The 12,917-nt window shown below is 46.1% G+C and overlaps 1 protein-coding gene across 4 annotated transcripts in view; it reads left to right on the top strand.

The window, feature by feature from the left end:
• The first annotated feature begins 405 nt into the window (after window positions 1–405).
• LOC142579249 (uncharacterized) overlaps window positions 406–12,917 on the top strand; it is a 46,290-nt gene continuing 33,778 nt past the window's right edge. For 2 of the 4 annotated variants that reach the window (XM_075689270.1, XM_075689271.1), the window contains exon 1: window positions 8,876–8,945. In XM_075689270.1, the coding sequence (XP_075545385.1) occupies window positions 8,911–8,945 (35 nt within the window). In that variant the 5' untranslated portion in view covers window positions 8,876–8,910. Of the gene's footprint in view, window positions 488–4,727; window positions 4,864–8,875; window positions 8,946–12,917 lie in introns of those variants that run through there. The other 2 variants (XR_012827371.1, XR_012827370.1) reach the window with 2 other exon arrangements.

Here is a 12,917-nt window from a genome sequence, read left to right as displayed (position 1 = left end):
TCACTGTTTTCTCTCTCCTTCTTTTCCGTTTCTTTCGTTCTTTTGCTTTCGTGCTTTACGGGTTATTTTTTTGTGTTTCTTTCCTCTGTTTATATATTTTTTTTTACTCCGCCTAGCGTCATATCGCGATGCTGCAAGTTCGGCAACGCCCACTCACTTTTTGCGCTCTTTAGCGTCGCATCAGCGAACACACGAGTGAGCGAGCGTTTGTTGCGACGGCGCGGCAGCGCACGCTACCGGATAAGACGACCAGAATTGGAAGCGCGCTCGTTTCGCTCGAAGGGCTTACAATAGCAAGCGTAGCAGCGAAACGCAATAAACTGCGCGACGACGACGGAGCTCGATCCTACAGCATCGCTTAAGACTGAGCGCATTTCCAGCGTGGTGGCTTCCCTGCGAAAAGAAGCTTTCTATGCGGCGGGCAAGCCTGTGCCCCAGGACACGGAAGGAGCGCGGAGGCGGTCTGTCGAGGCAGTTGTTGCTTTACGTAAGACTCGAGCATTTTATATATCTCAACATATCCACGGCATGGTCGAAGGCGTTGCTGCTTTATTGTAGTCACAAGTTGATTGATTGATTGATTGATTGATTGATTGATTGATTGATTGATTGATTGATTGATTGATTGATTGATTGATTGATTGATTGATTGATTGATTGATTGATATAATCTTTCAGCTGACGTCTCACTTTGCAATCTATATAATCGCCTGTTCGTAATGTGTATTTCTCTTTCTTTTTTTTTGTGCTCTTTGCTTAAGGCTTCAGGTAGCACTTGTTTGAAAGATAGAGCTGTGTCGTCATGTATGACAAACAAAGCCAGTCTTTTATTTCAGCAGGAAATTATGGAACGTTGCTGCAAACAGCATAAATACTAGTTTCATTATTACATATTATCTTCTTATTATTGACTTCAAAGGCTTTCAAAGTTGGTTTGCAGTTTCAAGGCCAATACTGCGGCTACATTTCTTACGAGCTTCCCACCCAGTATCTGTAACCAAACTAACATTGCAGCTGGCAGACATTAGAACAATCTGCGCAACGGAAAAGCTCATCACGAGCGTCGTTTCTTCACTGACCTAACTTCATTCTGAAGTCAAGCAGTCATGCATTTCTATGTTAGAATAATCTTCGCTGCCCCAAACGTTTGCGTGATGTAGTTATAAAACCAACTGTGCCCTTGAGGTAGTCCTCTTTGTGTTGGGTACGGGAGGGTGCTTCTAGAACCGGACACGCCCTTGAGTACATTGCGATCGCTCATATTCGTCACCGAAAGTTTTCGTACTTGCATAGTGAGAATCCCTTTGAATCAGTAGCGAACTGTAGAATCTGGTGCAGAACAGCGAACCACGCAAGCATCACTGTGCTGTGAGAAAATCAGAAAGAAAAGATAAATAGAAAGCAGACAAAAGAAAGAACATCTTGCGTCGTAAAGGAATGACGATGGATGTGATTGCAGTTTCTGCAAGCATAGCTCTAACACAAATTTGCCGCCTTTGCACGCGGTGCGGCAGCAATGCGTTTCCTAGCAGCTCGCCGACTTGATTTTGCAATTGCAATATTCTTATCAGTTAAAGCAATTAAATAAAAAAGTGAATTAGGTGTTTAATTATTGAATGAGTAATCGGTAATTACCGCATAACTTCATCAGGGCGCCCGCATAGCCGAATAACGGCCAGCAAAAAGAAACTATTACCTCCTTCTCTGCTGCGGCATTCTGGAGAATAACAATGTAACTGCTGAACTCCCGGTATAAAGCAACCTCTTTCACTTATACCTGAAGCTTTCCGTTTCGGGCATGGAATAGGAAAGACGAAGTAGTGCGAACGCTGAACACTTAATTCCCAGCACGTGTTATGTGGACTTCGTCCGGCAGCTTATGCCTCGAAGGTTTTGACGTTTGGCAGGCAGTTGTTCTGGAGGCTACGTGAGAGTCCATAAAGTATTCGTATAACAGCTGTTTGCAGTGACATAGCAACAACAGCACAGGTCGGTGAACTCACTCATGGGTTTAATCATTTAACTCACACCGACCGGTGAGTTCGCAGTCAGAGTGAATCCAGCTGAGTTTGCTTTGGTGAGTTCGAGTTCGAGTAAGCGTGATGAGTCGAATTTCTGGCGAGTCTGAGTCTCAATGAGTCTAGCTCGATCTGTTGTAGGTGAGTTCGAGGTTAGGTCTAATTTTGGTGAGTCTGAGCCCAAGTTAGCCCGTTGAGCCCGATTTGAAGAGCCTACGTCTGTGTAAGCCCTAAGATGCAACTCGTTCTCTGTCACCTCCCACCCCCGCAAGTCCTGCAGGGCTTTAATCCTGTCAAATAAAGTAAATATATATTTTGTGAATGAGTTCAGTCAGTTCTTTATATTTAGCGTGCACAGGGAGAAGGGGAGCGGGAGGGGGGGGGGGGAGTTTCTGAGCAACAGTAACAACCATCGTTAGCCATGGCGAGAGTTGTGGAATATTTCAAGGTAAATGTTCACACATGCTACCAAGGATATCGGTGACTCACTCATTACTTGAGGCAGCAGGTACAGTACTGCAATATTATGAAGCTATTCGTTGTTTAACTATAATGTTAACAACCGCATAATTAGAAAATTTATCCGGCCGTAATAATATTTCTTAATCAGCGAAGTAATGACCGACCACGACCTTCCACGTTTTCTTGGATCACCTTCGTCCTCGTGAGGTCACTGCGCACAAACGACATCACAACCGACATATATTTGGGCCTCTAAAAGCATTGTTGTTGTAAGTGTAACAGTGAAAGAAAATCCAAACGACAAGATATAAATTATTTAGCGCGAATGTAAGAGATATGCTGGGAGCCAATTCTTTTCCTGTTTGATTGTCATGGCCATTAGCAAGTTCAAGGCAAAAAAAGAGAAGAATTTTCTTAGTGATCTCAAGTTACCCCTTGCCCTGCACGTCAGCCGGCTCCAGCTAATTTCTGAAATTTTCCTAATCATATCGAATTCAATTAAAGGGTTTTACGTGCCAAAGCCACTTTCTGATTATGAGGCACGCTGTAGTGGAGGACTCCGGAAATTTCGACCACCTGGGGTTCTTTAACGTGCACCTAAATCTAAGTACACGGGTGTTTTCGCATTTCGCCCCCCATCGAAATACGGCCGCCGTGGCCGGGATTCGGTCCCGCGACCTCGTGCTCAGCAGCCCCAACACCATTGCCACTTAGCGACCACGGCGGGTAATCATGTCAAATATGTTCCAGTACATTGGAGCAATTCGAAAGGCAGTCAGAACCCTAACAGCCAGAAAATTATCTCTCCTTCGTGTGTGACAATTTTTGTTATTTACAATACACGCACTGAATACGCGCGCGTGAATTAAGCGCTCTTTCCCGAAAGGGGCGCATCCTTTGTTCCCCCATTTAGCCGCTATTGTCCTGTACCGTGGACCATTGTCTTGCATGCTGCATGTGCGTCACTGTAAGCTTCTTCCAGAACAGCCTTCGTTTCACTACATTCAAGGTGGCGTTTCTATGGGACAATCCGAAATCTAAGAAAACAGCTAGATTTGTAGAATAATAACCAAGCTTTTTGCCCCGTTCCTCACTGGAAACTTTAAAAGAAAACCTTGCCTTCGCAGACAAAGTCAATGACTGCTTTTCGTGAACTCGAGAAATCATTACACAAAGCATCATAATTGTGACTGTCACGCATTCTGTCACCAAGCCGCGACGCCCGTTTAAGCAGCAATTGTCATTGTTTGCGCATAAAAGGTAAGAGAGGAGGCATGTATGAGTAAAACCCAGTAATATCCATTAAAACTTCCTGAATCACCACTGTTTGTCCCGCGTGTCCTTGCTTGTCACTAAAATATAAACGGCAACAAGAGGTCGATCGCGCTTATAGGTTGTTCTGTAGATGTTATGTTGAAGGACATACGTTTATCGTTTTTTTTCCCTGGCCCGTTCCCCATTGTCGCAGAGGCACTTGCTGTGCAGAGGAAGAAAAAGGAATGGGGAAAGAAAAACAAATAAATAAAAATAGAAGTCGAAAGCGCCGCATAATAAGAATGGCCTTGCCCCGACGGAGAGCCGTCGAGGAGATGAAGGTAACGAAAGTACGCTTTGGCTTCGGTTCCAGAATGGATTCGGATCCATACGGTAGACCCACGGCCACCGAAGACAATGCGGGGCAGGCACGGGGGCATTAGCGACAGCTGCCTGCCCGATTATCTCGCCCCGGGCGCGGGGGCTCGTTTTGACCTGACCGGGGACGCATGCAGCAGCGACCGGAAAGCGCCGAAAATATAGTGCAGACCATTTCCACCGCTTCCCCGTTTGGCACCTCGGCTCACTTTTACTGATCATACGTGCTTCATTCGTTTATTCTTCTCTACCTTCTCCATTTCTTGTGCATTGGTGGGCTTTGTGTTCTGCTGCTATATTTTAAGGGGCTGCAGGAGGAGGAAGGGTGCGGCACTGCATAAGAAAACTAAGCATTGACGTTACAGATGGAGGCAATTAAGAGCTCTGCGGGTTAACGAGGTCACAGAAGCGGTCGCGAGCAGTAAATCGTGGGCACACGTATCTGAGAAGTAGGTGTGTTTAGGCATGTTGGCCCACCATATTGCAAGTTAAACGGCGCGAGAAAAAAAAATACAGGAGGGTCCAGCACACACAGGGCCAGCGTCAAGCTAGTTAGTTCAGCGTTGGTCCTTTGTGCAAGTGTATTTATTGACTTTTTTTTTATCACAACGAAGCTGTTTTTGGGCGGACCCTGTGCCGTCGTTGTCGGACTTCGCTAAAAAGGGGCCACGTGACCTAGCGGCGCAGGAAAAGAAGAGCTCAACAGGGGGAAAGGGCTTTGCTGTTCGACCATCTTCACGGACTAGAAGGGGTGACCTTCTTTTTTTCTTTTCACAGTGTTTAACTTGCAAAATATCCCTCCTTCTTCACGCATGCACGCATATGAACGCTCGTGCGAGTTAACCTGGGGTCGAATCCACACAAAGCTTCTTTCTTTTTTCTTTTCTTGTAAGTGAGTTTTTGTCATTGGCTGGTTGCCTTTGCCAATATGTCCAGCATCAAGATTGGCTAGTATTTTTTCTTACGAACGATTCTAGCGTATGAGCTATTTATGAATACGGACCCACGAAAGGCTGAGCGCAAAGAAGGCTTTCTCTGGCATTTTGGAAGCGCGAGTGCGTACTATATTACAGCTCCTTCTCAAAGGTCGGCTCAAGTCGCGTCTATCCGCGCAGGAATGACGACAGGATCGTGGTGCTATCGCAATGTGAGAACAAGGAACACTCATTACACGAAGAACTGTGGATAGCGTCGCACCGCCTTATGAGAAGCCAATGCTCCGGCTTCTTTCACTCATTATTTCTTTATTCTTCTTTCGCGTAGCAAAGGCAAAACAAGCGTGTTATTCATAGATACTTCTCTCGAAGCACCAATGTCATGGAGTTGTTGATATCGGAAATTAATGCAGCCTGTCCAGTGTTGTTTGCGAATAGGTTCACGTACCATATTTCTCAGTATCTGCTCAGTTGGTTATGACGCAGAGGCTGCTGCTGTCTGGACAGCTTCCACCACTCACGTCATACATTTCACACTACATTTGCTTTTCCCCAGTCTGCGTCTTTCAGCGAGCAGGAACATGCAACTTTCCAACTAAGCTCGCAAGCTCATCCTCTGGATTCGGTCGCCCGCTCGTATATAAGGATGCCGCTCTTCAGGGACGCCACTAATAAGTAACACGTTGCTTTGTGTGACTGACACTCCCCAGGGGAAATCATCTCGTTCCTTGGCTCCTTTCATAAAAAGTTACCTTGATGATATTACCTCACCTTTAGTTGTAAATGCAATAGCTTAAAGTGGTATTATTATTATAATTTTTATTCAGACTTTCCTTTGTATATAGGAGAAGAAATAGATGAAGTCTACAAAATTTCATTTTCTACAAGCCCCCACATTATCTGCATTACAGTCGTAAGCCGAACCAAAACCTAGCTATATAATTTCTTCACATGCGGGTGCTCTGTGAAGTATCCTGTTATTTTGCCACCTCCGAGTTTCTGTCATCAGTTTATTTGCGCCCCTTTGTGTGAAAGTAGAAATGCGCGCGCCTAGAGCGGCATGTGCACACTTTTTGTAATGTCGTTCTTTTTGCCTCTGACTGCTCTGCAACAGCGATTTTGTCGCTACACTTTTGCTTTCCACCGCGTTTCGTAAATATTAAGTTATTGAAAGTTGCGCAATGACCATGTAGATGCTGCCACTATGTGCCAGAGCGATCTAAAACGAAGCCCCGGAAATCATTAGACTCCCCCCCGAGCCTTCACTTACTTTTTTTTCTTATTGTTTGGTTAATTTCATTTAATTACGTTCTTGAACTTCACAATACCTCGGCTCATCTCTGGCGCTCACACAGCACGAATCAATCATCTTGCATTTCCTCTCTTCCATTGTCGTTCAGCCATTTCGAACAACCCCAGCTGGAACCTAATCACCGTAACCTTACAAAGAAAGGCGGACCTTTCGAAAATGTCTAGGAAAAGAGATTCCCTTCCCGGGACAAAAATTCGCACTGCTAACTTGCGGGTGGTAAACAACCTTCGAGTGTTTCAGGAACGTGTCACCTCTGCTTACTCCATTCTTGATTTTTTTTTTCAAGTAAGACGTTTTAATAACTGTTATAAACACACGCAAGCACTTTATAGAGTTCCCGAAAATGCGCTGGGTACGTTTCCTTTATCAGTATGAACTCGCTAACGGGCTGCGCATTTCCGCTAGGCTGCGCTTACAAATAACTCCGGGCTAGAGAGGCTTTTTTTTTTTTTCACGTCAGCGTTCTGTAGTGCCGAGTTAACGAGGCGTGGCGGTGGAACTATAAGCGGATTTTTACAGCCCACGCAAGTAAATAAAGAAACGGGCCGTTGGCGAACTACGCGCGTCGATAACTATACTAGTTGTTGCACACGGCGCGTCTGAGCTTTCATGCTTTCGTAAAGCAAACTATATAGTAGCGAGATTTCCCAGCATTTAGCTAACGGCCAAGGCGGATCCCCATACCTAATAAGCGTGCACAGGCGGGAGCTTCCTGAGTGCCTGCTGCAAATTCGTGCACGCTTCGGCAGACACTGCTTTCAGTTAGGTATTAGAGTGTACATTTAGCTAACCTCTTTTTCGAGTTCCTTTTCGTTCGCGAAGGTGGCGTGTGTAGCACCTCGCGATGCGCTGAGTGGATTCGCTGGCTTAAAGTTTCGTCTGGAGCGGACGTTGTCAGTTCTGTGTGGCCGCAACGAGGTTGCGAAATTTCGGACAGATGCGAAGGCGTATATGTCGCTGCGTGTAGTGCTTGGGAGCCCAGTGCTTGTTGCTGCGCGTGTCCAGCTTGGGAGCCCAGCGTAGGTGTCGAGGCTTTAGCGCGCTCTAGGATAAAGTTTCTGCGGCGCTCTCGCTCGCGTTCTCGTTAAGCAGCTTTTCCGTGCATTTTTGCGAGCCGTGGCGAGCACTCTCTCTCACTCTGGTTACCGGACATAAAACTGTCCTCTGAAGTCCGTTGGAGATCGTGCGTGCCAATGTCGGCACTTTGTCGATAGCAGTGGAAAGGAGAGCTTGTGTTTCCGAGACCGGCAAGTGTATCGTCATTGAATATGCTTGTTGCAGGTAGCCCTATCTTTGTTGCACGTGTGCCGATCGATATAGTCATCAGGAAAGCTTCTTTTTTTCTATTATTATGAAATTGAAGGAAAGTTTGGCTGCTTTATTGGCGCCGGCTATTCTTCGCTGGGAAAGAAAGACGATAAGCGCAAAAAAAAAACATTAAAAGAAACTAGGGGCAGTCAAAGATAACGAACGTTTGCGAGCAAAGGAAGGCACATGAGGGAGTAAGAGAACACTAAGGGACACACAGTTCAATAAACAAGGGAAAGGGCACAACAGAGTCTAAAGACTAACCCATACGTTTGTGTTGGACCATCACACAGTAGAAATAGAGGGACAGAGCGAGAAACAGGACTAATTGGCAGGGAAGTTACATTAGGCTAATTTAGATTGCAGCATTGCGTTGAATTAGTGGTTACCTTCTAACGATAATAGCTTGCACGTGAGAATCGCGACTTGGTTTCGCGGACGTCTGCGTATTTGAGAGCTCCTGGTCGCTATTTGCTTAGCTGTGCATAGCCGCGCAGCTGTTTTCAGAAGGCTTATCGCATCAGACCTTTCTGGTAGCAAACGTGAAATAATGCTTGCATGTTTCATTCCCAACAACCTATATGTGGGCAGGAAACAAAATGCGATGAAAGCTGGTGTGTCGGACTTGTACAAAGTAATGCCGGGTAATACTACGTTTTGTTTTGTGGTGAGAAAAAGAAACGTCACCGGTCGACTCGACGCACAAAGCTCAAAGGAAGACGGACTCTTACTACAGTGCCTTGAGCACATTTCACGTGCCCTAAAACAAATCATTGCACTAGCGCGCCACCCAAAGTTAAGCAGCCCTCACATGGAAAAACGGCACATTCTCGCAAGAGGTCAAACGCGTACCCTATACTGCAACTTTCTGCCCATTAATTAGTGCACATTATAATACGGACCTGATGGTTCGTGATCCGTTCATCTGATCTATTTACTGTGGAGCACAGCGAAGCGTGAAAACACATTTATCAGAAACGACGGCTCCAAACGTTGCGTGCCGGGGCCTGCCCAAGTGACAGGCTCGCAAACGACGCACACCACCACCAGCTGGGAGAACGAAGCGAGGAGCGACGCCAATTAATCATAGTCACGTTTTGATTTCTACTTTTTGATTTCCGGTAATTAATCTCCGTCACGACGGGTCGTCGCGTTGTCTATAAGACACTGCACCACGCGTGTCATGCGTGTACTCAAATGATGCCACATGGAAGCCGGAGCTAATCGAGAACGCGCGAGTGTAATGAGCAGACGCATTTCTGACTTCCATTTCGCACGGTACGCGAGACGCTCATAAGACTTAGACAGTCTCGGCTTGTTTGCGCCCCGTTATAGCGACTCTTTGCTTGTGTATCCTTTTGGTGGCAATCAACGTGTGCATTCTGATCGTGCACGCTTTATTGCCTAATTTTCCTATAGTCAGTGTCATGCATAACACAGCAGAAAGCGAATACAAAGCTTCGTGGCTTACTGCAGTGAACATGACATTGCTATTTCAACAATTGGACTTGCATTCGCGGTGCAAACTTAAAGCAATGGTGCAGATATGGCAAAGCATAGTTTTTCTTTCCCGTGTACTCCTGGCTCGATTCGATTTTGTTACTCCTGAAAAAGTCGTATAGAGCGAGATGCGCAACCGATGAAAAATCAAATGACTGAGAAGCACGTGCGACGTCGCACGCCACAACCTGCTCTGCGATTCCCAGGTAACCTTATTTATTATTATTTTTCATAATTATGAGTCAAATAAAGCTTTCCTAGCTACATTATTGCTTTGTTAGCTCCGTACTCTCCTCTGCAAGTATCCGCCGGAAGCTTAATGATTATCCGCTAACCGAAGAATAGAATGTCATCTGCGTATACATTAAATCTGCAATATATTGGTCCACACCACTTTGTATTGTTATTACTAGAAATTATAACCATGCTTACTTGTCTCTAGACTCTAGTGAAGGGAACGTAAGAGCGCCAAAATCCAATGACTACTAGATCTCGGAATGGTACGTATCTATGGCATTTGGTACGGCTAGTAAACCACTATTCGCTCTTATGTTTCAAGCTTATGAGAAGAGCCAGCATATTTCGGCTACGTACACCTGCACAGCACGTTACTGAACAGGAAGTTATAAGAAAATTTTTAACGTGCATTTTAATCTCAGCATTATAAGGCCTGTAGGCACTCGAAGGCTGGTCCGCCATCACTTACGCTACCATGCAGTGGTTTGATTTTCCTATAGTGCACATTCGAGTCGGCTTTCTGGCGTTGTGGCTGAATACACACTTGTCTGTGATGCTTCTTAGCTCTTATCCCAGTAAATCGAGTCCACGTTCCTCGCTACCAGAAGCAACTCAGTAGTTTAACACTACCCGTCAGTTCCCTGATAGTCAGCATTCCTTGAACCCTTTTGACGTGCCAACAAGAATTAGGGAGCGAATAACGACACGAACATGGCCAGAGGGAGAGCTATTCGCTCGGTGACCCTGAAGCGATAATGCGACGTTCAATACAAGTGGCGATTCCGCGAGAACGTGGAGATCGCGCTTTCCTCTCTTTGTTCGCTCAACCATAGCCAGTCCCGCCCCCTCCTCCCCTTCTCATCAATTTATATCTGTATCGATTCACCGCCGCGGTCATTTGTCACTGTCCCTTCCGGCGTGCGGTGAGTTTACTCCATGGACCGTATATAGCATATCGTACATGTGTCCAGCACGCGCACGCAGTGTTTGCTGCACGATATTGCGCCGTTCATTGTGCTCCCCTCCTCGTCAGAAAGCGCTACGGCAATTTAAAAAAGAGAAACAGAAAGAAAAGGGCGCGCAGACAGGGAGTGGTGCCTAGCCCTGTCAACGCTTCCTTTCCCTTTAAAGAAGTATCTGTGTGAGAGACAGTTTCTTGGTTTACAGTTATGCGGTGCTAATCGGCCGTAATGCAGATTACAGTACCTCTTTCAATATGAAAAAAAAAATTGCCCAGGTGCAATTTGTGCGAGAACCAGATCATGCGAAGCATTATTTTGGTCCTGCTGGGGACAAAAGACAGTCTTCGTGCGTTGCTTAAAGCCCACTGGACGACAGATTGTTCAAAGAAGGAAAAAATACCAAAGCCATGAGCTCGACCATAATGAGACAGAAAGCCACCAGAGTACTGCTACACTTTTTTAAAAGAAGACTTAGATATACGAGCAACTCTGAACGCACAGTGGATGCTGTTGTATCTGCGGGCGTATCACTCCTCATTCTTTTTTTTTTTTCTTTCCTTTTCTTCCAGCCTTGTGGTGCGAAATTCATTTTCCTTTCTCTGTTAAAGATTTGTCTATAAGCTCGCCGGTGCATTTAATCTAGGAACGATCACTTCGGTCCAACGTAGTGGCGGCAGTGCTAACGTCCGTTCAACGCCACCACTTTCTGACAGAACCTACGCCTGGCTGGCTCTGTGATATACGGGTATGACAGTGCGCACACGAATTCGACGTATCGTAAAAGCATAGGCAATTAAATAGTCACAGGTAGGTCTACCGATGACGCGGCATGGAAAGTTGAGGAGGATTGGATGTGGTCTATCCTAAAGCAACAGACGCTTTGTGTATACAGGCAGTCATAGATGTGAATTCTTGCATATATGGGGAAAGCATGAACGCTGGCATATATAACATACCTTCAATCCCGCCATACTATAAAAAAGAAAAACTGATATATTCTTTCTTTCTCCTTTTCCTGTTGTCGTTTTTTTTTCTGCCTGCCTAATTCTTTCCTTTCTCTTTCTCCCTATCAGAGGCAAAGGCATTCCTTGAGTCAGCGTTCGCTGAGAGACGTTCCTTGAGTCCGTTCCTTGAACGCACCCTCGCTCCACCGCAACTTCCGTGCGGAAGCCTGCCTTCCTGCCTGCTTAAAGGCCGAACTTTCTTCCGCCTTTTGTTTTGTATAACAGGGAAAAATTACACGGAAGAAACAGGCGCCGACTTCAAACTTGTCCTGTTTGTCACTTCTGTCTAGTTGCGCGCTGTTCCACACAAACCGACAAATCAAAACCAACTAGCCGAAGCCATTACTTCACTCCGTTCTGCCACCGCGTCGAAGTCCACTCGCCTCGCGCGAAATGGGCACAATACGGAAGGCCGGCGCAGCGACAAGAATTGGAAGTCACTCGACGCGGAAGGCTCGCAGAATTGAATTTCCTCCTCCCCCGCTGTTCGCTGTTCGGCACGGCGTCTGCAATCTATTACGTCCAATTTACGAGAATCTCTTCGTATACGTACCACTTTTACTGGTCTGCGGCTTCTTTCCTTGAGACTTTTGCCTCTGTTATGCTTTTGTGAGGCGCGCTCTTTTTCACTTAGCCCACCTCTCGCTTTGATCGTCTCCATGCGTTTTCATTTACGGGCTGTATAAACTAACGCATAGAAAAACGGCCGGCGGTCCTCTTTAGCAGCGCGCCGGGGAAGGGGTCAGGGAAAGGTGACTGGTGCAGAAGCGTCACACCAGCGAAAATCAGCTATTGGTTTGCAGGGGCCACGCTCAGTATGTCACTCTATCGGTAACGGCAAACTACTACTCTTAGAAGTTCAACACTTCTCCTACTTCTTCATTTTTTGTTTGTGATAAATCTGACTTACAAATATTCTCTGAGGAGCATCATTAATAAATCTAAACCCACAGGATGCTACTTCTGGCCCGTTCACGTAGCACCGTTCGCGACATGAGCAATCAGGGTCCGTATTCACAAAGGGCTCTTCCGCCAGAATTTTTTGTAAGGGCTAATTCCAAATAATCTCCACAGTCACGTGTACCCACATAGGTTCCACAGTCACGTGTATCCAAAGCGGAGGGTTTGATGAAGATGCAGTTTAATAATGTGCGTGCTGCCTGTCACTATCTGCACGTGCCCGGCGCTTGGACAACGATATTTGCATGAAGCATTCACATAAGAGCACGCTTGTTGACAAATCTAAGAAAGTTACTTCCTTGCTCGCCAAAAAAGAAAGAAGAAAAAGAAACGGGGTTCCACTTCTGGAGTCAGTTTAGTTTCGAAGGAGGGCCGTTATTCAGATGTCTTCGCGCCCAATGCAAGTTCAACATTTTTTAGTACTCCAACAGCACATCAAGTTTGCTTACAAGCTTTTGCTCGCTGTTGTGCTTCAGTCTACTTAGAACTTTGTGGTGGTTGAGGCGGTGGGGCATTTCGCGCTCGCCCGTCGTGCGTCGTCGCGATGCTGTGAAGCGCGACCTTGATCGCGCGACTCCCGCACATTA

The sequence above is a fragment of the Dermacentor variabilis genome, chromosome 4, assembly GCF_050947875.1.
Source record: "Dermacentor variabilis isolate Ectoservices chromosome 4, ASM5094787v1, whole genome shotgun sequence".
Taxonomy (NCBI): domain Eukaryota; kingdom Metazoa; phylum Arthropoda; class Arachnida; order Ixodida; family Ixodidae; genus Dermacentor; species Dermacentor variabilis.
Note: the sequence above shows the minus strand (reverse complement) of the source record. Positions and strands in the feature narration are given on the sequence as shown.